The 24363-nt window shown below is 42.1% G+C and overlaps 1 protein-coding gene across 1 annotated transcript in view; it reads right to left on the bottom strand.

The window, feature by feature from the left end:
- Positions 1–24363, bottom strand: part of DNER (delta/notch like EGF repeat containing) — a 206892-nt gene that overhangs the window by 5599 nt on the left and 176930 nt on the right. Inside the window, exons 8-11 of the mRNA XM_054983178.1 lie at positions 23593–23817; positions 10486–10608; positions 9122–9235; positions 5277–5408 (exon numbers count right to left, since the gene is read on the bottom strand). Coding sequence (XP_054839153.1) covers positions 5277–5408; positions 9122–9235; positions 10486–10608; positions 23593–23817 — 594 coding nt within the window. The remainder of the gene's footprint in view (positions 1–5276; positions 5409–9121; positions 9236–10485; positions 10609–23592; positions 23818–24363) is intronic.

Below are 24363 nucleotides of genomic sequence, written 5' to 3'. Positions count from 1 at the left end.
CCACATATTCTTTTCATATAGTGATCTCCTTCAAACCATTTAACAATTCAGTAGTTTGGAGAATTGGATATTTTAAGGTACTCTGCTTCCTAATGAACACAAGAGCCCAGCTGTGAGCTCTGTGTTTCAATTCTGGAAGGAGCTTTGAGATGCTGTTTGGAACAATAATGAAATCAGCGTATTGTAACAGTCGTGCAGAATGTATGCTAGACTAAAATTGCTCTAGATGTGAGCCCAAAGAAGTCCATGAGGCCCACTGTCCTGAATTTATCCATATTTCACCCACAATGTTGTCTCAGAGGTGACATATTATTTTTACATAGCTATACAATATTTAATAAGTTTAGTATAAGAAACATCAAGGAAAATATATGCTAGCTTGTGTGAGCCATTTCATATAAAGAAGATCATAAGATACCCTCAGACCTTTTTAGAAACAAACATTTTTTATCTAGTTTTGTTCACATTTTTCCAATACAGTGCTTATTTTCTGCTTTCTGTACAAAGTGAAATTGAGGTAGACTGTTCATAAAACTTAATATCTGTTTTTCAGAATGTGAAACTTTAAAACAACAAGCTCTGAACAGGATGTCATTCTTCTGATTTTGTTTTGCAGGTTTTGAAACAGAAATGCAGAGTTGCTATAAGTTAGATGGAAAGAAGGGGGGATGTTAGATTATCTTTTCTTTTGCTGCCAAAATACTTGCAGAACTAAGTCTAATTTACAACTCATGTTTTGATTATTAGCTGCAGACTAATATTGTCTGTATCTGAAACCACAAATGGCCATAGTTCATGACAGTAGCACATTCTGGCAGCTTTCTGCAACATGAGAACAAAATAGTCCATGGCTTTCCATTGAAATGTGTGCCATTAGGATTCAGAAGCAGAGTACACAACATCAGTGAGACCCTCTAAATGCTGAGGAGAGAGGCTTCCGTCAGTATTTGGAACGATCCAGTACTGAGACTGAGCAGTTTACTTTTACTAGATCACAGCCCTTTACTGGCAATTTAGGAAAGGGTTCTATGAACTGATACCCTTGTCGAAAAACTGGTGTATCTGATGTTTGTGTAATCAGCATAGGCTTGGTTCTGTAAAAAACAAAAAAAACCCTTCAACAATACCCTTATTTTGTAACAGTGGATAAGGCCTAGTAACAAGATTCTGATTAAGACTGCAGTGGGAAGGTCATATATTATCAATGAAATAGTCTCTGATTAAGCAGACTATAAAACAGAGGTATCTATGTATGATGGGTTTACAGATAGTTTAATGAGTAACAAGTGAATGTGAATCACCAACAGTCATGCGCTCAGATACGAATTCCAGGTCACCACGTGGGAGGAGATGGTTCATATCAAGGCTCAGTTAGGGATACTCTAGAACAACCTCTCTGGAATTTACTTGACATCTGTAACACCAAGGATGAATCCATCCTCCCCATTCTAGAACTGCTCTTCATAATTCTGGAACCTTAGTGACAGCATGTGACTTGTTTATTGCTCCTGGTTTGTCTTTCGAGACTTCAGATCTGAAAACTACTGGGTGCGTATGTTGTGAATATGTGGTTCACCTTCCAGGCATTCTGGTACGCCTCACAATGTTTGTGGCATTCCTACCCTCTGCTGCCTTCTTCTAGCTCCTACAGGACAGCTCCACCTTTCATTACATCTTGCAGAGGTGAACACAGTGTACCTAAACAAGTGTGAACTGAGGTACACATTTCATTCCTGTCACTTACTATTTTTATTACTTTTTTGTGTTAAAAAGGGCCAGGAATTGTATAAAAAGCTGTGCCAATTTTTACCAATTCCATCCTCAGGACTTGGGGGACGCCCCCCCCCGCCCCCCGCCAAGCCCTGCTTGCTATCTGGCAAGATCAATCAGACATACAGGTACCTGAAAAGATGCTTGTTTGTCCTGCACCCCACCAATCTTTTGTATTTCACATGTGTAAATAAGCTTTTTGTAGCATTACAATTTGGATGCATAGCATATCATCTTCAATGTGTAATAAAATGTACATAGTTCCAGACATCTGCACCTTTTCAAATAAAGCCATTAAGTTACACGATAATGTAATAATATCAAGGTACTGCGTGGAATGCATTTCTAAAGGATGATTGACAAGCCACAGGATATTAAATTCAGTTGTGTGTCTGGCCAACCATCTAAAAAAGCAGAACACCTTACTTAATTAAGTGAAGATACCTATTTTAGGTATCAGTCTTATTTCCTCTATACTGAAACAGTTTCACATACCTGCAGGCACTGTTCCATCCTTCAAGGCATCTAGGCAACAGTGACCACCCAAGTCTCTGTCCATCCCCACACCACTCTCCTGACCCTTGGAAGGGTTTTCTCTCCCTTATTCAGCACATCACTGCCACCAACTGGCCTTTGTAGGAATCACGCACTGAGAGGACTACTGCTCCCATCGTCCCTTTCCTGCATAGTCATTCATAGTGCATAGCCAGTTTGGTGTAGTGGTTAAGAGCGGCAGGACTCTAATCTGGAGAGCCAGGTTTGATTCTCCACTTCTCTGCTTGAAGCCAGCTGGGTAGCCCTGGGTCAGTCATAGCTTCTCAGAGCTCTCTCAGCCCCACCCACCTCACAGGGTGACTGTTGTGAAGATAATAATAACACACTTTGTAAACCGCTCTGAGTGGGCGTTAAGTTGTCCTGAAGGGCAGTATATAAATCAAATGTTATTATATCTATTATTATTAAGGCCCAATCCCATGCCTGCATCTCCCATTATCCAGTGTCTGATTACTACACTTGTGCACCACCGGGGGACTAACCATTTGCCAACTGACCACTGGCCCTTTCTTCTGTTTTTAATAGCATGCTTGAACAGTGGAGGTCTGTGTGGTATAGAGAACAAGTACCAGCTTTAAAAATGATAAAACATTACTTAAAAAGAAAATGTCCACACACACAGCAACCGACTGAGCAATTGGTTCAAAAGAAAGATGCAAACATGCAATTTATCTGTCCATCACTCTGTACATGCCCTGGCTGATCTTATTCTAAGGTGGGCTGTTTAACTTAGAAGTTATCATGTTCTAAAAAATTCCTGTTACCTTAGAGTAGCAGCCCTCCACATGACAATGGCGGCCTTGAACCAGACCCCAATTGTGAACTTCTCCCTAGATGGAATGAATCAAAGACAGCCTTCCCCCTCTGTGCCAATGGGTTTTATGTAGAGATGGGCACGAACTTTAAAAACCCACAAAATTGGCGATTGCACTATTGCGATCTGGCGGTTCGTGATTGTCCACGGCCAACGAACCAGCGTTCGGGAGACGCCTGGTTCGATGCGTTCCGCCGCGGTTCAGGAAGCCAGACACTCAGGCGCCAGCAATCAATTCCCCTGGCAACGGAGCTGGGGGAATGCCTGAACTCTCTCTGCGCTCCTTCTGTCGCCCTGGAAACCCAAATGGAAGCCCAGCTTACCTTGATCGGCAGGTCTTCCTTCCAACCACGGAGTTGCAAAGCGGTCACAAGTTGGGAGAAGACACCCAGGGGAGGGACTGGGAAGGGGGTATCCTGTAGCCATGGGCACTCGAATCTCATCCCTGCAAACCCTGATAGGCAGCTCTGACGGCCAAGAACAGACCTCCTGCGTTGCTCAATGGGACCTGTGCTTATAAATAGCCGTGGGCTCCCAGGCTGGGTTTCACTTTCAGCGAGCAGTGGAGTGGGACAGAGCTCTTGCTTGCCACTTGCTAGACTTTAGGGAGAGAGACTGAGAGTATAATTCAGCTTGGATTTTTGTGGCAGTTTCCTGGGGGCCTTGGATTGGAGAGGGGATAACTCCAAGGTCCCTTTTGCAATCTTGTCCAAACTTGGGTGATGGCTGTAGGAGAGCCTGCAAAAGACTCCCCGGGAATATGGGCTCTCTAAGTGCCACAGGGGCCATCCCGTGCCCAACGAACCACGAACCGGTTCGGTAACGGAAAATGTTCACTGCGGTTCGCGATCTCGGGATCGTCGTCGGCACCGAACCACGAACCGCTGGTTCGTTAAATTTTTTGGTTCATGCCCATGTCTAGTTTTATGATCTATTTGTCCACACCCTGTGGGTCTAAGAAGCCTTTCCTGAAATCTCCAGAAGATACTTTTTAGCACCTCAAACTTCCCAAATCTCTTCCCAAATCCCTGTTAGGAGTCAGCTTTCAGCTGAAGGTGTGAGTTGACCATTTCATTGTCTCTGACTAGGGAGGCTATTAGCATTTCTAAAGCATTGCTGGGTTGAAGCTAGAGAGCAATTGACTTGACTTCTCCCCTCCTGCCTGTTATTTTCTAAGACACAAAAATGTTTAAAACTGAAAATGAAGGTTTTGCATAGTCCAGACCTTCAAAGTGAAATATGTTTCTTCACGTCCTCCAAGCCATCATTAATGTCCAATCTACATGTACTTTTTCCATGCAGAGAAAACTGGTAACAGCTTCCATAATGTATAGCATTATATTCTCCTCTCTCCATGTCAGGCTGATAACTACATGATAACTACACTCTTAAAGAGGGCAGCATAGGCCACCATCAGGAGCAGGTCAAACTGGCATAGAAACTCCACACAGCATGCAAAACTACTGACCGGCGATGGATGTGATGAAGAGCATTAGAAGGCAGTTTCCATTTTCATTTGTATGATAATCCATAGGGCATACTCTATACTTTCGTGAAAGCTGCATGCAGAATCTCTAGGAAGTCCTGAACCTCAACAGGTTAGCAAGCCTGGAGGGACGGAGATTGTCCCCGCACGCTGTCTCTGTCCACATATACAGCAGATTCAAAATAGCTTTCTAAGCACTATATCTGCATCTGCAGCCCAGTTTTCTTTCTGGTGGCTTGCTGACAAACTAAGAAAATTCAATCAGCTGACAAGCTACCCAGAAATCCTATAGCTTTTATCCAGAATGCCCTATATTGCAAGTAGTGCAATACATAAGCTGTCACTTAAAAGTGAATGGGAGGACACATCTGAATTAAAGTCAGAAAAAATTGCTTTTCTCAGTACAATCTGAAGAAGAATAGCATCCTTCTATGTCCAAGAGATACAACTCTTCTTAGGATTGCACTGTTGGAAATGGAGTAAAGACTGCTTTCATTACCATGGAAACTGCCCTGCCCATTTTTCATTACTACAAAAAAAAAAACTTGCACAAAACCCTCCAGCATAAGGGGACGGATGACTCATGTCTCGTAGGAAACAATTGCTCTATCATGTCATTTTTGCCAATATCAATAAAACACCAATACGTACGTATTTCACAATTTGCTCCAACCCAACCACGTGGACAGTGGCAAGTGTACCCATTGGGCTGGTCTATGCATATTCCACCATGATGACAGGGATTAGTCTCGCAGTCATTTATATCGACATCACATTCTTCACCTTAAAAAGGAAAGGAAGAGAGTTTTATATTGCACACAAAGAATTCTAACAGTATGCCTTCATCCCTTTCTGTTTCAGGCACCAATAATCAATATGTTATTAGCAACACAATGTAACTAAAATCAATAAAACACTTCAGTACTCATATTACTCACACAGCAGATAATCAGCACACAAAAAGAGCAATTTACATTATTCTGGAAGCAGTTGTTGCCACAACAAGCAATTCTTATTTATTAAGAAAAGAATGGAACAAAGGTATCCTTTATTTTATTTATTAATTTCATTTATTTCCTACCATTCTCTCCAATGGGGAGCCAAAGCTTGGGTTCATTTGAACTGTATGCCACTTTGGATTCCCCTTGGAGAAAATCAGGATAAAAATACCTAAATAAATAAATACAACCTGATGCTAGTAATTGTACCTGTCTAGCAAAGCAATCAACGTTTGACCACTGAAACAGAGTTTGGAGAAAAAAGCAGTCGCCAGATTAAGGCAGCAGAATTTAAATGCCTTCAGTTTAAACTTTACAGTGATAGCTTACCCAGAGGTTTATATGGGTATTATCTGTGCTTTCTAGAGGGCAAGTGGGGCTCATATAATCTATCACAGCAGCAACAATCATGCAAACATTCCTCGTATTTAAGAACATTTCTTAAGGATAACAGAAGCAGCAGTAAAATGTTTGAACCATGTCATTCAATCAGCCCCTCCTACCCAGTCAGCGACTGATGTTCTAGTTGATGGCTAGAATCACCAATTCTGTTATTAAAATAATCTTTGCAAGAGCAGTAGCTGCCAATGCTTCAGTCACTTCTTAACTGTACTGACTGCATGAGCGACTAGTATTCATTCAGACGCATGATATTCAGTCATCTAAAAATAAATTTATATCAAAAAAGAGAGGAGCAAAAACTGAAACACGTTATTTCTAAAGGAAAGGAAAGCAATCAATCAACCTATATAATCTATAGATATAGGTAACCTTATGGGTTTGGCCTCCTGTTGGAGTTTGGGTGGGGGGGAGATCTTTTGCCCCTGAGAGGGCGCTGCAGGGAGCCTGAGGAAAAAGTTTTGAGGGAAAAGAGAGCTCTGAGGAGAAGAAAGGCAAAGGCCATCTTGGTCCTCCTAAGCGGAAACAGGAAAGCCCTTCCTCAGGAGAGCTGCAGCCTTGGGAGATCGGCCGCAGCACCGAGAGCCACAGGAGCAGGAGCACCAACACAGGCAGAGAGCCAAGCCACAACAAAGAGGGAGTAAGAGAGACCTGCAGAAAGCCTCAGAGAGACAGTAGAAGACTCTAATCACCTTTTTGGTTCCCACTTTAAGTTGCATTGTCTAAGCTGGAGCTTTGTATATGTGTATCCTGCTTTGATATCCCATCCCTCCTGTTGAATTAAATCTTACCTGTGTTTTAAGTTCTACTTGTGAAATGTTTAAAGGTGAATGGAGTGTCTGGGATTTGTTTTTGAAATTACATTTCCCCCCTTTTTGCATAACATAACATAACATAACATAACATAACATAACATAACATAACATAACATAACATAACATAACATAACATAACATAACATAACATAACATAACATAACATAACATAACATAACATAACATAACATAACATAACGTTCGATTTATATACTGCCCTTCAGGACAACTTAATGCCCACTCAGAGCGGTTTACAAAGTAGGCTATTATTATCCCCACAACAATCACCCTGTGAGGTGGGAGGGGCTGAGAGAGCTCCAGAGAGCTGTGACTAGCCCAAGGTCACCCAGCTGGCTTCGAACGGAGGAGTGGGGAATTAAACCCGGCTCTCCAGATTAGAGTCCTGTGCTGGCCATCCCTTCAGTTAGGAAATGGAGGCCAGTGAGCTGGAGGTACCACTTTCTTTGTTCTCACTCACCCCTATCCATTAACAAACCCAGGTCTCATAATTTCTTCCCTCAACTGGTGCTGTTGGGAGAAACTGGGTTACATATACTTTAAAGAGTACTGTGAGAGTGGGATCTACCTGACCCATTCCCCTCCCTCAGTAACAAAGAACTTTTGAGATTGTGAAATATTTACACAAATCTTCGCCTGGAATAAAGATCATGGATTAACACAGAACAAATTCCATAGTGGGGGGAAGGTATGGGCACTTCACTTCATTATAACATATTAAACACTGAGACAACATGAACAAGAGAACACTTCATTATATTAAAGCTTTCTAATCTGAGCTGTACAAGTATGAAATGCATCTAATTCACCATGGTAGAAAAAGAATCACAGCACAGAAGTTATGATCCCAGTATGTTGTGAACATAGGCGTTTTGGACACCACTTCAGGGCTTACACTAGCATACCTGCTACAGTAGCCTTTATGAACTCGAGCTAAGGATACCCCATGAATATCTGTCTTGATATTAATATGCCTTTTTATTTGGAAAAATATTCTTCATATTGCAGAGCAGAAATAGCTAACTTTTGTGAGCTTTGAAAGGTCTAGGCTCTTATTGACCAAGCTGCTCAGGGTCTGGATATCCAACTCACACAGCTGAGTTGGACAGAGTATGACAGGATGTCTCCTGTCATACTCTGCAAGGCCTGTTTTGCTTCTGTGTGACTCTGACACTAGAAGCTGCTTGCTGGAATGTGACTGCCTGCTCTTATCTCTTTCTCAGCCTACAGTTTCTATTTCACCTGGGAAGGCCTTGAATTTTCTCACATCTCATCTCTGCTGTGTTCTGCTGTTCATCAATTAAACTTAGCTAACTGTTCTCAGACGGGGGCTGGGGCTGGGCTTAGACTCCTATATACTTTATGTGCTTGTAGAGAAACACCATTCCTAGCAAAGAATGTAGTAGTGAATGCACTAGTAGCTTATCAAATAAAATACTCTAACTCATGCAGTTCCTGGACTCATGCCATGAAGTTTTTGAGAGTTACTTGGCAGGACCTCACAGTAGGTGTTCCTTCCTTCGAAAATGTAGCAGTTTCCACATAAACTCCCAGGATGTCCTTACATTACTCGTCTTCATTCCAGAAAGGTGCCATCATATGAGAAATTAGCACAACATAGGTATTATTTCCGGCTTTCAACACTGTTGCCAACTTGCCAATATGCACTATATTGCTCCTGCTGTGAATTAACTAGTTGTGTTCTTGATCTGACAAATGTCATCTTTAAATAATCCTTCTCCCTGGAAGCACAGCATCTCTCACAAAAAGAAGACAAAGCATATTGTCTTTAGAAAGTTTTGACAGAATGAACATTTGAACATTTTGATGTGGACTGGAATGGGCATAGCCCAAACATAGGAATTTCAAAAATAAAGAACTATTCAAGCAATTTCTTTTGAACAAGAAGCTGTAAGTTCAGTATACTTGCTCAGCCAAGTATTAATTTTAGCAGAAGAAACAAATCTTTTGTGCATCTATTACAGTGCTCTATTAGACCAAAAAAACTAATGTGGATACAAATGGCCAGGCTCATTTTATAAAACACTTTCTCACATTCACCTGCTTTGTGCCCTATTTATTAGAACTACAATGAATATAATTAGTACAACTTTAAAATTAAATTGCAATATCGCATATAAAAAATTTGTCAGTTTTCAGTGGTACAGTATAATGTGCAGGTTGCAATGGATTTACTCAACAATTTCTTCCTTTTGTACACTCAGGTGAATAACGATCCCTATTATGGGATTTAGAAATTACTTGCCTGTAAATCCAGGGGCACAGATACATGTAGCGTTTAGCCCTTCACTGTCACAAGTACCACCATTCTGACAGCTGATGTTAACACAAGGATCTTTGTATAATTCACAATGCCTGCCTGAAAACAGTGAGAATATGGATGTTATTAACATTGTTTGAACTGAGGGGCAGGGGGGAAATCAAAATACAGAACATGTTTGTCATAGGAAGGAAAGTCAGCAATATTCAATATCAACTATTTATGATATGGCTCCTGAAGAAGAAAAGTATACTGCTAGCCACTCCCATTATTTAATCAATTCTTATTTTTATAATCAATCTTCTTCTGAATACATGAACATACCTGAGGCTGCCATATACAGAATCAGACCATTGGTCCATCACAGTCAGTACTCAGACTGGCAGTGACACTTCAAGTTCCCACACAGAGCTCTTTCCCATCACCTGCTACCTGGCCCTTTTAACTGGAGATGCTAGGGATTGAACCTGGGGCCTTCTTCATGCCAAGCAGATGCTGTAGCACTGAGCCACTACCACTAATGCTGTATGCCTTGCTTTCGCGCATTCAAGTAACTCGCTCGCTTTTTTCTCTTAGGAGTGAAATTGATTAGATCAGAATGAGATCTCATTCTAGTCAAGTCCTTACTTTATTAAATTATATGAGATTAAAAGAAGCCACAGTTGCAGGATCAAGACTTGAGCCATGGTGCTAATAAAGAGGAAATGCTACCTACAGAAATCATTGTCTGCTCATCGCCAGGTTCAGAGACAAGGAGAAAAGCTGTTAGAAAAGTTATCCACCACAGTGGTGTTTCTAGATTACAAACTGAACTCCATAATTTGTTTTTAAGAGAATTCTGCATCATTTTTCATCAAAATGCCTAAATAATAAACCATGCATTAGAGAGAATTGCATTTATTAGCTGGTTCAGGGCCGGTGCGCCCACTGAGGTCAGGTAGGCGGTGGCCTCAGGCGCGGGGTGCCAGAGGGAGCGCCGGGGGAGGCGTGGGGGGTGGGAGCACGCGCCACAAAGCAGCAGCCACCTATCCCTCCCGCCCCGCACTGACGCCAATGCCAGCACAAGCCCCCGGCCGGGTGCAGCCGCTGCAGGCAGGCATCTGTGGCAGCGCAGGCAACCGAGTGGGAGAGCTTGGAAGCCGCCTGCCGCAGCGATTGGGCCGGCAGCGGCGCGTTCCCGTGATGACGTCATGCGTGATGGCATCATGCAGGCCGGTGCGTGCGTGCTTGCACATGCACGGGGGGCGCTCAGCCAGCCGGCCGCGAGCGCCGCAAACCCTTGCACCACCCCTGAGCTGGGTTTACAGTAAGGCACAAACCCAGCAATCTTATAGCAATACATCTCTTACCTTCATATTCAGCAAGACACACACATTCATAGCTATTGACAAGGTCTCTGCAGGTGGCACCATTCTGACAAGGAGCTGAAAGGCATTCATTATATTCCTCCTCACAGTAGAGTCCATGGTAACCTAAAATATAATAAGGCAAACAGAAAAAAAGTCTTAAGTGTTCCTCAACTAATGATAATAGCATTACTGTTACGGATACAGCAGAAATAAGTATTAGATGAAATTGATAATGATAAACAGATATTGTTTAAAGCAACCTTGCTACTAAATGGACACAAAAGAGCTGAGAGCTAGCTTCTATGGAAAATCAAGATTTCTTGTATATTTCACGTCATTCTTTGGAATCCTGAACAAACTAACTGCCTGCTGTAGGATAGAAACAAAATGACTACACTGTCAGAATTCATTTTTGCACTGCAATAGTTTGTATATTACTGATGCATAATACTACCATATAAAAATGGGATCTGATGCTTGTAGCTCAGCTCGCTAATGAACTACATTATGTTCAAAGTCATGGTGAGAAGTCAAGTCTGGCTAGTGTGAAGTAGATGGTAACATGGCAGCCTGAAGGTAGGTGGCATTGCTGAGTCCAAGTGGTACAGTAGGAAGCAAAATTATTCCACAGAGAAATAAAAAGCACAAACTTCATCCATTAAATCTTGGAGTTGCTTATATTACGTCCATTTATTATTCCACTAAGTAACTACTGCACAGAATAGGATGCTAATGTCTCATTCACATAACTTCTTCTGCTACTAGCCCACTGCATTTTTATTACACACAGCAATTCATTCTGATTTGTATGTAAAGAAGAGAGGAATTATTTGTTCCTTTTGCTATTTCCATGCTTCTAGCTAAGTCTTCCCATATTGGAGTGGTGTCAACCAATGTACAACAGCTGTATAACCTTTATTCAGTTCCAAGATGTTAGTGAGGAACTCTTCAGAGGCTCCATTTAAGTAGATATTGTGCTGCAGCAATGATTGGTGAATTATAGCTGTTATTCTACCTGAAAAGATGCCAGATTTCAGTTGACTATCCTTCTCTTCATTGAACTAGAGATGGCTTTTAGCTTACATCTAGATCACTCAAACCAATCCAAGAACATACATCAGGTCACAATCTATTTTTAACTGTTTAGCCAAACAAAGCATATATAAATCTCACTTGAACCCAAAGATTCCATATGTCAGCTTGAACTCTCAGTTAATAGAAGACACAAACTTAAAACAACCACCAGTGTATCAGTGGTTATAACATTATCAGTAATATGGCTTGGATCCCAAGGCCTTGCTATAAGACATTTCTGCTCAAGAAGAGAGGGTGTAGCAATTTCCTTTTGTACCTACAGCTTCCGCAAAATGTCCCTAGACCATCAAGAGGCCTCCAGAGAGAGTAGGAGGGTGACAGTAAGGGATTATTCACACTCACATTTGGGTAGAAATGCCATTTGCTTCACAGTAGGATCCCTGAATTTAAGCCACTGTCACTAAAGATCAAATCTGCCAAAGAGAGTTTCATGCATTGGGTAGGGCAGATAATATTCCACTAAGAAAGGATCCTATTCCTGTGGCATTCAAGGAAATACTAATAATATCGTTACTTCAATCCCCCTCCCCATCTTTCGACCTTACAAATCTGAATAATTTTCTAGGCAGGTGCTTGAATGAGTGATAGAGATTCAGCTCTAGGTACTGCTAGATGATACAGATTATCAAGATCTTTTTCAATTGGGTTTCTGAGATCATTCTGCTTTGGTCACTTGCTGTATGAACTTTACTTTCTCTGGACCTGTCTGAGGCTATTAATATCAGTGTCCTTTCTGCACCATCCAGCCAGAATACATTGATTTGAGGTGGTTCTGGGCTTCCCTGAGGCACAGATTCCAAAAGGCAATGTTGAGAAACTACTGCCCTATCCTTTAGCCATTTTTCTATGGGGTTCCATATTCCAGAGGTCATCTGGAGATTTGGCATACAGTCTCACCAGTATGCTGATGCCACACATTTGTATCTTTCCTTTCTATCTAATTCCAGGGAAGCCGTGAAAACTCTTTCTTGGTAACCAGAGGCGAAGGATAAGATGCGGTGAAAAAACTAATACTCATGCTGTTGGTCATAAATAAAGAACTAGGATTTGATTTACAACCAGTACCTGATGGGGTTATTGTCCCCCACCCAGCAGGATGTAAAGATGGCCAGGATTGTGTTTTACCAGCTGAGTTGGTTTGTTAGCACAAAATGTTCTTGTAAAATATACAAACCGTAGCATTCATATTAGATTCATGTAAAAGGACTCTACATGAAGCTATGAAGTATAACTGTCAGTGCTCCAACTGGGATCTGCTGCAGAGAGCACATACTATCAGTTTGTGAAATTGCATGGATATTGTTGGCTATCAGTTTATCTCTAGACTCAATTCTAAAGTGCTGTATAGACCTTAAAGCCCTAAGCAGTTTAAAATTAGAGTACCTTAGTGGCTGCCCCTATCCTTATGATTACAGATCAGTTATTGTTCTCTTACTGTCCATGCCCCAGTTAACCAAGATGAACCTGGTGTTTACTCACAACTGGTCCTTCTCAGATAGGGCCTCCTTCAGACTTCAGAACACCCCACTGCCTTCCAGAGGCATGTACAGTGTTTTATTTCAGAGGGAATTTGGTGATAACAAGGTTAACTGTTTCTCTGGCATGCCACTGATGTTTTTATTGCTGATTCCTGGCTTTTACTACTATTTTAATGCTGTTTTATAATCTGGCAATTCAGACTATAAAACAGAAACCATAGAAATTGTAGTTAATCACACATTTTTTAAAAAGTTAGACATGACTCTTAATATATGCACACATCTGTATTATATATAATTGAAAAGTTTTCCCTACACAAAATATTCATGGTGGGAGCAAATATCCTGAATTGCATATTAAACCAACAACTGTAGCATCAATCTGCTTTTATAGACAGCCACCATGCTATGCCTTCTTTCTCCACTAGAGGGAAGCTCCCACCTATCACACTTTTTAAACTTCAGTATTTTCACCCTTCCAGTTAGAAAAATGCCAGCTCCAGATTTCCTAATGCCAGTGCAAACTTACTAATTATAAAAATGGCCTAGATGAAGAGGATTCTTTATTCAAGAATAAACTTCCAGATTAGTATTTTAGGCTTAATATTCCTTATGCTCCTTTTGAAAGTGTATGTTTAGAAAAGATTTCTAAAACGTACACAATCCTCACCCCCCCCCCCGCCCCTTTCCATGTAACTGCAGTTCTGCATACACATGCACAGTTCTCTGTGTAGGAAGGGAGATCTTTCAATATGCTGGATGGCTACACAGAGTGCCAGGTCATCTGCTGAGAATGTTTTGTTATCAATGATAACCAAGACATAGTTAACTAATCATAATAAAAACCCTTAAATGAATCTACTGACCTAGAAGGGAGGGAAAGAGACAGCAAAGAGGTAGATTTTATTGTACTCTCACTGGTGTTATTGAAGTCATGATACAACTTAGTTAACAAAATCAATGAAAAAGCAAACATTATTGCAGATTTTGTGCTTGTTCAGCAGCTAAATTGTAGTGGGTAAGATCAGACAAAAGCAATCAATCTCAATATGCAGCTTTTAAATTGCTGGGTCATCACAGAACATCCTTCACTATGGTTGCATATATTTCACCCAAGAGCTCCTTCAAATGGGAATTCTGTAGGTTTATAGAAGAAATTGGCAGTTAAGTTCTTTGATCAGCAAAATTTCTAAAGACGTGTGAAATTACTAACTATTCTTCTATATTCTATATAGGGATGTGCGTTTCGGCATTCAGAATGCCGAAAGAATGCCGAAACAAAAGTGTTTCGGCTTCTTTCGGGGAATGCCGAAACGTTTCGGGGAATGCCAAAACGTTTCGGGTAGCCGAAAGAAAAAAGCCGAAACGTTTCGGGATTCTTTCGGCTTTCTTTCGGCTTTTCTATGGGAAAATGCCTCCGTCTTCCAGGACGCCTGGAGGAGGCATTTTCCCACCGAATAAGCCCAAAATTGGTGGGGACCTTCCTCTAACCCTTCTCTAACAACCACCCAAGTTTCAGACAGATTGGACTTTGGGGGGCCATGTTATGGCCCCCCAAAGCAGGTCCCCCCATCCTCCCATAAGAAAGCGAAGGAGCAGCATATTGTTAGCATGCTGCTGCTGATCTTTCTTCATTATTTCCTATGGGGAAAAAATGAAGAGGCAGGCTTCCTTTGCCAGGGGTGGCATTTTGCATGCAAAATGCCCCCCAGCCCTCAGGGGCCCTTCTCCCACCCCTCCTCCCACCCCCCACCAAGGCTCAGCCTGCTCCCACTTGGGGGGGCCATTTCATGGCCTCCCCAAGTAGGTGCTCTAATCTCTACCACTGACAGCTGGGGGAGGCTTGTGTTGCCAGGGGTGGCATTTTGCATGCAAAATGCCCCCCAACCCTCTGGGGCCCTTCTCCCACCCCTCCTCCCACCCCCCACCAAGGCTCAGCCTGCTCCCACTTGGGGGGGGGCATTTCATGGCCTCCCCAAGTAGGTGCTCTGCTCTCATCTCTACCACTGACAGCTGGGGGAGGCTTGTGTTGCCAGGGGTGGCATTTTGCATGCAAAATGCCCCCCAGCCCTCTGGGGCCCTTCTCCCACCCTTCCTCCCACCCCCCACCAAGGCTCAGACTGCTCCCACTTGGGGGGGCATTTCATGGCCTCCCCAAGTAGGTCCTCTCAGCCCCTAAAGTCCACCCCTTACAGCCCCACACAAACCCAATTTCCCCCCAGCTGCCACAAACAGACCCAAATCCCCACATTAGCCCCTCACAGACCCAAATCCACCCCCACCTGCCCCACACCCATAACCCCAGGAACAGGCTGGCAAAGGCCAGCCCTCTCCCTTTGTTCCCTATGCTGGGAACTTCTAAACTCTCTTTCCCTGGGCAATTCTGCACAGCCCAGGGGTGCCACAATGGTGGGCACACTTCTGAGTGCCAGCTGGTCCCTGTGAAAGAGCACCTGAACCACATACACCCTCCCTCAAATTCCCCCACCACCTACAGAGATGGCTGGCCAGCCAGCCCCATTGTTCCCTATGATGGGAACCAACTGCACAACAAAGAATAAAACAAGAACAACACAAAATAAAGTTTTAAAAAAATTATTTTCTCCCTTCCAAAGTACAAGAAGGCAAAGCATTATGACACATTACACCAGCAGTCCCCCACACAGAAAAATTAAAACAAAACTCACTTAACATCAGAGAATCACAAAACACGATTCCTGTCAAAAACACTTTATTTCTTGAACAGCTTTAGGTTACACAGCAGGGGGGAACACCAAAGGGCATGGCAGCACTATCTTACACAAAAATAACACAACTCACTTAACATCAGAGAATCACAAAAGCACAATTCCTGTCAAAAACACTTTATTTCTTGAACAGCTTTAGGCTACACAGCAGGGGGGGGGGGGGACACCAAAGGGCACGGAAGCAGTATCTTACACAAAAATAACACAACTCACTTCACATTAAAGAATCACCCCAAAAAATTGCTGTCAAAAGCACTTTATTTCTGTAACTGCTTTAGGTTACACAGTAGGAAGGCACCACAGAGCAGGAAAGCAGTGTACTACGCAAAAATAACACAACTCACTTCACATCAGAGAATCACACAAACACAATTGCTGTCAAAAACGGTGAAGTGGGTTGTATTATTTTTTGTAGTACATTGCTATCATGCCCTGTTGTGCTCTCCTACTGTGTAACCTAAAGCTGTTCAAGAAATAAAGTGTTTTTGCCAGGAATTGTGTTTTTGTGATTCTCTGATGTTAAGTGAGTTGTGTTATTTTTGTGTAAGATAGTGCTGCCATGCCCTTTGGTGTTCCCCCCTGCTGTGTAACCTAAAGCTGTTCAAGAAATAAAGTGTTTTTGACAGGAATCGTGTTTTGTGATTCTCTGATGTTAAGTGAGTTTTGTTTTAATTTTTCTGTGTGGGGGACTGCTGGTGTAATGTGTCATAATGCTTTGCCTTCTTGTACTTTGGAAGGGAGAATATAATTTTTTTAAAACTTTATTTTGTGTTGTTCTTGTTTTATTCTTTGTTGTGCAGTTGGTTCCCATCATAGGGAACAATGGGGCTGGCCGGCCAGCCACCTCTGTAGGTGGTGGGGGAATTTGAGGGAGGGTGTCTGTGGTTCAGGTGCTCTTTCACAGGGACCAGCTGGCACTCAGAAGTGTGCCCACCATTGTGGCACCCCTGGGCTGTGCAGAATTGCCCAGGGAAAGAGAGTTTAGAAGTTCCCAGCATAGGGAACAAAGGGAGAGGGCTGGCCTTTGCCAGCCTGTTCCTGGGGTTATGGGTGTGGGGCAGGTGGGGGTGGATTTGGGTCTGTGAGGGGCTAATGTGGGGATTTGGGTCTGTGTGTGGCAGCTGGGGGGGAATTGGGTTTGTGTGGGGCTGTAAGGGGTGGACTTTAGGGGCTGAGAGGACCTACTTGGGGAGGCCATGAAATGCCCCCCCCAAGTGGGAGCAGTCTGAGCCTTGGTGGGGGGTGGGAGGAAGGGTGGGAGAAGGGCCCCAGAGGGCTGGGGGGCATTTTGCATGCAAAATGCCACCCCTGGCAACACAAGCCTCCCCCAGCTGTCAGTGGAAGAGATGAGAGCAGAGCACCTACTTGGGGAGGCCATGAAATGCCCCCCCCCAAGTGGGAGCAGGCTGAGCCTTGGTGGGGGGTGGGAGGAGGGGTGGGAGAAGGGCCCCAGAGGGTTGGGGGGCATTTTGCATGCAAAATGCCACCCCTGGCAACACAAGCCTCCCCCAGCTGTCAGTGGTAGAGATTAGAGCACCTACTTGGGGAGGCCATGAAATGGCCCCCCCAAGTGGGAGCAGGCTGAGCCTTGGTGGGGGGTGGGAGGAGGGGTGGGAGAAGGGCCCCTGAGGGCTGGGGGGCATTTTGCATGCAAAATGCCACCCCTGGCAAAGGAAGCCTGCCTCTTCATTTTTTCCCCATAGGAAATAATGAAGAAAGATCAGCAGCAGCATGCTAACAATATGCTGCTCCTTCGCTTTCTTATGGGAGGATGGGGGGACCTGCTTTGGGGGGCCATAACATGGCCCCCCAAAGTCCAATCTGTCTGAAACTTGGGTGGTTGTTAGAGAAGGGTTAGAGGAAGGTCCCCACCAATTTTGGGCTTATTCGGTGGGAAAATGCCTCCTCCAGGCGTCCTGGAAGACGGAGGCATTTTCCCATAGAAAAGCCGAAAGAATGCCGAAATAATGCCGAAAGAATCCCGAAAGCCGAAAGCCGAAAGAGATTCTTGTTTCGGCTTTCGGCTTTAACGATAGAGAATCTTCTTTCGGCTTTCTACTTTCGGCTATAGCCGAAAATTTTTGGCTTGCACACCCCTAATTCTATACGTAAGATTCGTCACTTCTAGCTTGGCTCTCAGTTTGCATGGGAGTGAGTCAGTGTTTGAAGTTATCTGGCTCTTCACAGTGTGTGCTCAGTTAAAAAATATGGCCCCAATAAAGATTTAGTTGCTGCCCATGGATATAGTGCGCACAACCTTAATCTGAAAGTACCCAGAATGTCCACAGCTTCTGACTGCTTGCTCACAAACACAAGCAAAGAAGAAAGATCAGGTGGAAGCATGTCCTGCCCCTTGCTTCTCCTTACCCAACGTTTATAATTGCAATCTAACCCCCAGAAATGAGAAAATACATTTTCATAAATGGAATACTTAGTAATTGGTTCTTAAGAAATGGCCTCATAAATATTTCAAAACACATGAGAAGAAATCTACAGAAATATAATACGCATGGTTCATTTCATGCTAGTGGGAAGCAAAAGGTCAAATGGCCTTGGGACTCTTGTTTTTCTGAGGTGCTGTATCCATATCGCCCTAAAAGTTCAACAGAACAATCTGTACACATACCAATTTATAACCCTATATTCTGTGTCATCTTATCAGAAGCTGAAAGATACCTTGGAGTGTGTGTATTATTGACATGGTCATTTTTAAATTTTAAAAGATCAGAGGATGTCAAAACATTGAAAGCCTTCCACAGTAGCACCGAGCAGCTCAGGAGTGATTCCTTTGCTAGCCTTGATATTGTATACTCCATTTACCATCATCAACCATGCCATTCCTTCTCATTGCCTGCTGCCTACAATACATCAATTTCACTGACAGGCAGTGCAGTGTCCACATGAGGGGATTCTCTGGTTTTCCCTCTCTCTCAGACCCACCATGTCTCCCATCCACCAGCTGGGCTTTTTGCTGACTTTTTAAAAAAATGCTATTTCAACATAAACCAATCCATCTATTCTGCTTTTCCTCACTTTATTTCAACAACCCTTAGTGACCTGAGAATAAAAGAACTACGAACCTAAAAAATAAAAGTAGAGAAAATGATCAGCAGTTGTACAAAGATCACAGAACCAAGTTCTTCCATATCTTCCAAAATCAGAAAGGAGAAAGCAAGAAGATGCCAATCTAAAAAACAGACCTTTATAGTTTGATACAAAAATGATGAAGGCTCCAGCCTTTAACATTCTGTGATTATTATTGGGCTCGTTCTGCTCAGTACATATGGATGGGCAGAGGGACACATATCGCACATTTATTTAAATGCAACTCTAAGCACTGTCTATGTGACAAACAAGGCACAGAACAATCAACATAACCTCATATTGTCATAAAATAGGTTCAATAAACCATGTACGAAATTTGCCATTAGACTTCCTATCGAGTGCCTGTTAATAACTTGTTCAAGCATCTCAGTGTGAGTATACTGACTACAATTAATCCCAATGGGATTCTGTGTATATTTTGAAATGCTTCTGTAAGTTTTTTGCATATAAAAGTACATCACACATTTTTATTTAATGTAGTGGTATGGCAGGCTATGTGTCAACGACCTGCCTGGTAGGGCAGGATGCACCTTTGGGCCTAGCAGCAAAGCTTACTGGGGTGAAGCAGGGTGGAACCAGGGGCCAGAGGTTGCAGCCAAGGTAGCCTGAGCAGCAGGGCAGCATTGGCAGACTGCCATAGCAAGGCTCAGAAGGTATGGGGGCAATGAACAAGCCTGGATGGGGATGCAGTGGCTCTCTGGGCCCAGGCAATGTAAGGCAAAGTGTGACTGTGGAGAGCAAGGGCTAGCTAAGGCACAGAGGACAGAGAAGAGGATGAAGGAGAAATGGCAGGGGGGCTGGCTTGAGGAAGAGGGCCCAGGAGCAAAAAGGGAAACCACAGCCAGCCTAGCGAAGAGGAAAGAAGGAGGCAGGCTGCAGCTCCATGACATTGGTGGCCCTGGTGACATACAGCTCTCAGCAAAAACCAATTCAATGCATCATCAATGACTTGCAACCTATTCTGGACAATGATACTCTTCTTTCACAAGCATTGGGAGACAAACCTTTTCATGCCCACAGATATGAAGTTGTTAACCTTAACAACTTCTCATGTAGAACAAAGTACTTCCCAACACTGACATGGACTCTGCAGAACCTGCAATAAACCAAGATACCAAAAAACCAAGATTCTGTCCCCATATTTGCTCTACGATTACGTGAGATTGCTGAAATGGAGTTCATTCACAAATTCAGACCAATGGAACTGAGCTGAACCAGAGACTTAGGATTCTTATCTCACCACAAATGTTATTTCCTGTTCTAATCCAGCTGCATTATACCTTTACACTCTGGTGCCCTCACTTGTAATACCCTGGCTGGGATATAACAGTTCAGGGATCTCATTTCTACTCATGGCCGTTTCCACACAGCTTGCCTTATTCTGCAAAAGAGCGAAATCTCACAAGAAGACACTGTTATCATGTCTTCTTGCGCAATAAGAGCGTTTTCTCACGTGATAACAGCGTCTTCTTGCGAGATTTCGCACGAGATTTCGCTATTTTGCAGAATAAGGTAAGCCGTGTGGAAACGGCCCGTGTCTAAAGAAGGAAGCTCTGACTCTCAAAAGCTTACACTTCAAAAATCTTGTTGGTCTCTATGCTACCACTAGACTCAAAACCTGCTGTTCTACTGCAGACCAACATGGCCCACCTAAACTAGCCAGAGGCTTGGGTTTCTTTTACTTTCTCTTCTCTCATGTAACTCTTCATATGCATGTCCCTCTGAATATAACAATTGCACTGTTCTTATGCTTGAGTACCTTTTCAATTCCTGTACCTTTATATATTCCTCAATAAAATTTAAAACCTTGCTTTGGAAAAGACCTAGTTGTTTCATGGCTACTGGTAGCCTACTAGAGGCACTTTGAGCTTGCCTGACCACTATCCTGGTAAAAGATCCCTAAATCACATGTTTTGCTCCCCCTAATTGGCAACTGTGTCAAGTTTTCCATGCTAGCCAGGCTGTGGAAGCACGAATAGGTTTCCCCCTGACATTCAGCTTACTTCCCCCAAATTAGTTGTGGTTCTGGGTGACTGTTCGAAAACCAAGTTAGAGAATCCACATGTATCTAAGCATATACATACAAGGGAGCACATGTGGTAACAGACTGCAGTATATTAAATGATCAAAATTAGGTTTGCCCACTCCACTGATGCCAGATGGCCCAGTGTACCCAAATCGTGCCAGTTAGAATTTAGCCAGCATAGTTAGATATATTAACACCATATGGTGGATAATCACTTTTTCTGTTGGAAAAAAATCATAATCTCTTTTAAACTCAAGGAAAATAATATTAACTTTCATAAAGGTCTAACTCAGAATGTTCCAGCTTTGCAGCCGCCATCTGCATGTTTTTGTTGAAAAATGGCATTTCTAAAGACACCTATAAAATGTCCTATTTCAGCAGACTTGTGTACTAGTTTTATAAGGAAGTTCCAGCTTTAAAAAGTTCACGCAAATGTTTTTGTTAGACTTTCATGTGTCTTTGTAAGAATTTTTTGCTACTACAGATGACACCATCTAGTGTTCTGAAAGAAGTTTTAGAATCTAGAATCTAGATCTGGCCAACTTCCTCTAAGATCAGTAGATGGCAAAAATATGGCATGTAAATAAAATGGCAATGAAATGTAAGCAAATTTAAATAAAGGTCCTCCAAACAACAAGTGTTTCTGTGTCAACGGCTGTTTTCAAGCTCTACACTGCCAAAAGGTTGCTTCCTTATTTGTCTTTAATTTAAAGTAGCAATAATGTCAATTTATGCATTCAACAATATTTCTCAGCAATGAAACACATGCTTTAACACAGTATCATAACAGAGTACCACGCCCATCTGCTCATAGGTTTTTACTGAATTGTTTCATATATACTTTATTGTATATGTTTTTAATGGTGATTTTTTTTGATGTTTGCCACCTTGAGAACTCTATGTGGGTGGAAAGGTAGCATAAAAATATTTTAATAAATATGTATGGTGATTTTTTTTCCTGGAAGGTCATCAATCCTGTTACTTTGCATAAACAGCTCCAGCTATGAACTAAGTAGTGAGTCTCTTTCTTCCCACTTGGAGCCACAGGCATATAAGGAAAAAGTTGACATGTTCTTCTTGAAGAAAAGATCTAATTTCTGCAATGCAAATGGGAGAACTCCAGTCTTGACTCCCTGATTTTCTGACAATATTTTGCTAAGTCTGCATATGCAACAAAGAGCTGTAGTACAACATTTAGGGCAAGACAAGAGCTTCCCCCTTCCCCCACTATGATGGTGACTACGAATGAGAAGCTTCTAAGCTATTTGCAAGCAAAGTAACAGAAGTGTTATTTTTCAGGCAATTTAATTTTGGTCATGGGAAACCTTGCCATAAACTAATTTCAGGGAAAAGACTGCCATTATATGTTTTCAGATATAAAATATGGCTTATCGCTTGCTATCCTGAATACTAGCAGAAGGTAGCTTTTTTTTTTTAAACAATCACAACAGTCATTACTTTTGCAAGAAACGTTTGCTTATATTTAGATTTATGCATTTGTTTGCTCTATAAGCAGAAAATTGGCATAATCTTTTTGGAAACTGCTTGAGGTAGCTCAACAATGTGAGTTTCACACTGTCATTGTCATGAGAAGAAAATGGGCAACTAGGCGAAATGAGGTCTTTCTATCTAATGTCATGAATCCTGTATATTCAGTATCATGGCTCTGGTCTGGCTGCATGCATAGAACCAGAAAACAGCAGTATCCACCAATCAGTTCCTTAGAGAGAAAATGGGGATTAAATCTTGCTTTTTTCTGCTAAACAACTGACAAGAGTATTTACAGCTTCTAGATGAAGACACAGATGCAAAACCTAGAATGGGGACTGCACCCATGCAAAGCACCTGCTTCTACATGTACATGGTCCCGTACTGGATTCAGGGTATGCAAGTTTAGCTGTAAACAACTTTCAGTATTTAGATATGAGTAATTTTTATATAAAGGACCAGTCCACCACCACTGTACATCTTAAAATTGTAGTTTATGTACAATTCTAGCACCTTTAAATTATGCTTATAATAGATGGCCACTCATGTTTGAACATCACTGACCCCTAAGTAAAAAAAATAGATGTTAAATGTGATTTAGTTTTCTGTAAATACAATTAAAATATGACTAAGACTGGTCTCTGTATTTATTCAACAGAGATGGTTTTTTGAATTCTCGTTTGGAGTTATATTTCACTGTTCAGTAATTTAAAATTACACTGTGCTTTTTCATTTTGGTATTCATTGTTGTTACATTGATTTAGTTTCCCTGGGCTATTGTTGGTTGCTAACTTTACTCCCATGAGCAGTCCAAAAGCAAATTCAGGGAATAATTGTTTCTATTCAAATAAGCTATTTAAAAGTTTCTTATGTCACTAATTTAATTTTATACCATCAAAGACATTTGGTGCATCACTCTAAAGTTTATATCCTAAAGCTCTATTATTATAACGTAGCATCAAATATAAGCTAAGCCATATGGAAAACATTTGTGTGACAAGTGTTCAGTCTGAAATATTTGATTAAATTGAATGAGTCCATGTCTATCATTATAATGTGCTGAGAATTGTCAGAATGCGTATACTAGACAACAAAATTGAAGTAATTTTAATCTACATGTTTCTAGAAACCAAGAGGATTTGCAAAAATGTGGAAGGGCTGGGCATACCTGGGATACAGAGGCACTTGTAGCTTGTTCCAACACTACGACAAATGCCATGTGCACAAGGATTCAGAGCACAGAAGTCAATCAGCTGGGCACAGGTAGGTCCAGTAAATCCTGGACTACAACTGCAAGAATATGACACCCCATCTGCATAACAGGTCCCATTGTTTTGGCAAGGAGACGAAGCACAGGGATCAACTTTTTCTTCACAAGATGATCCTAAGAACCCTGAAAAGAATGAGTGAACAGAATTTATTTGCATGGAGTTGTGTCACCATTTTTTTTAACAGAGCACAGATTTTAAAAGCAGGGTTTGGTGCTTGAAATTATCCTGGACACTTTTTGTATGTGCATTCACACAGCTTAAATGTGAATGAATGAAGACAATACACTGTTTCCTCTCAGCTTAGTATAAGGCTCTGAACACTAAGTCAGCAAATGACAGGAGATTTGGGGGATGGTGCCCAGGGTGGGTAGAATTTGGGGAGGATGTGATTTAACTTCTGGGTGATACTTCTTGTGTCACTATGTGGAGGCCATTTTTTTCTCCTGCTTTTCTATTCCTTGAGGGAAAGAGTGGAAGTTGGGGCTGTGGATGGGTAAATCCCCACCCCAGGAGGGTAAATGGGAGCCTAAGCTTAATTCCTTTAGGGTCTTTTACATGAATTATGGTTTTTTAAAGATAATTGCACATGTTTACACTCTGTGGCATCTGCACCTTTTAGTTAAAATAACTACAAAATAATGCAGCACATCGAGATGTTTCATATCATA

This window comes from Eublepharis macularius, chromosome 6 (assembly GCF_028583425.1).
Source record: "Eublepharis macularius isolate TG4126 chromosome 6, MPM_Emac_v1.0, whole genome shotgun sequence".
NCBI classification, from domain to species: Eukaryota; Metazoa; Chordata; class Lepidosauria; order Squamata; family Eublepharidae; genus Eublepharis; species Eublepharis macularius.
This window is presented reverse-complemented; position numbering and strand designations above follow the sequence as displayed.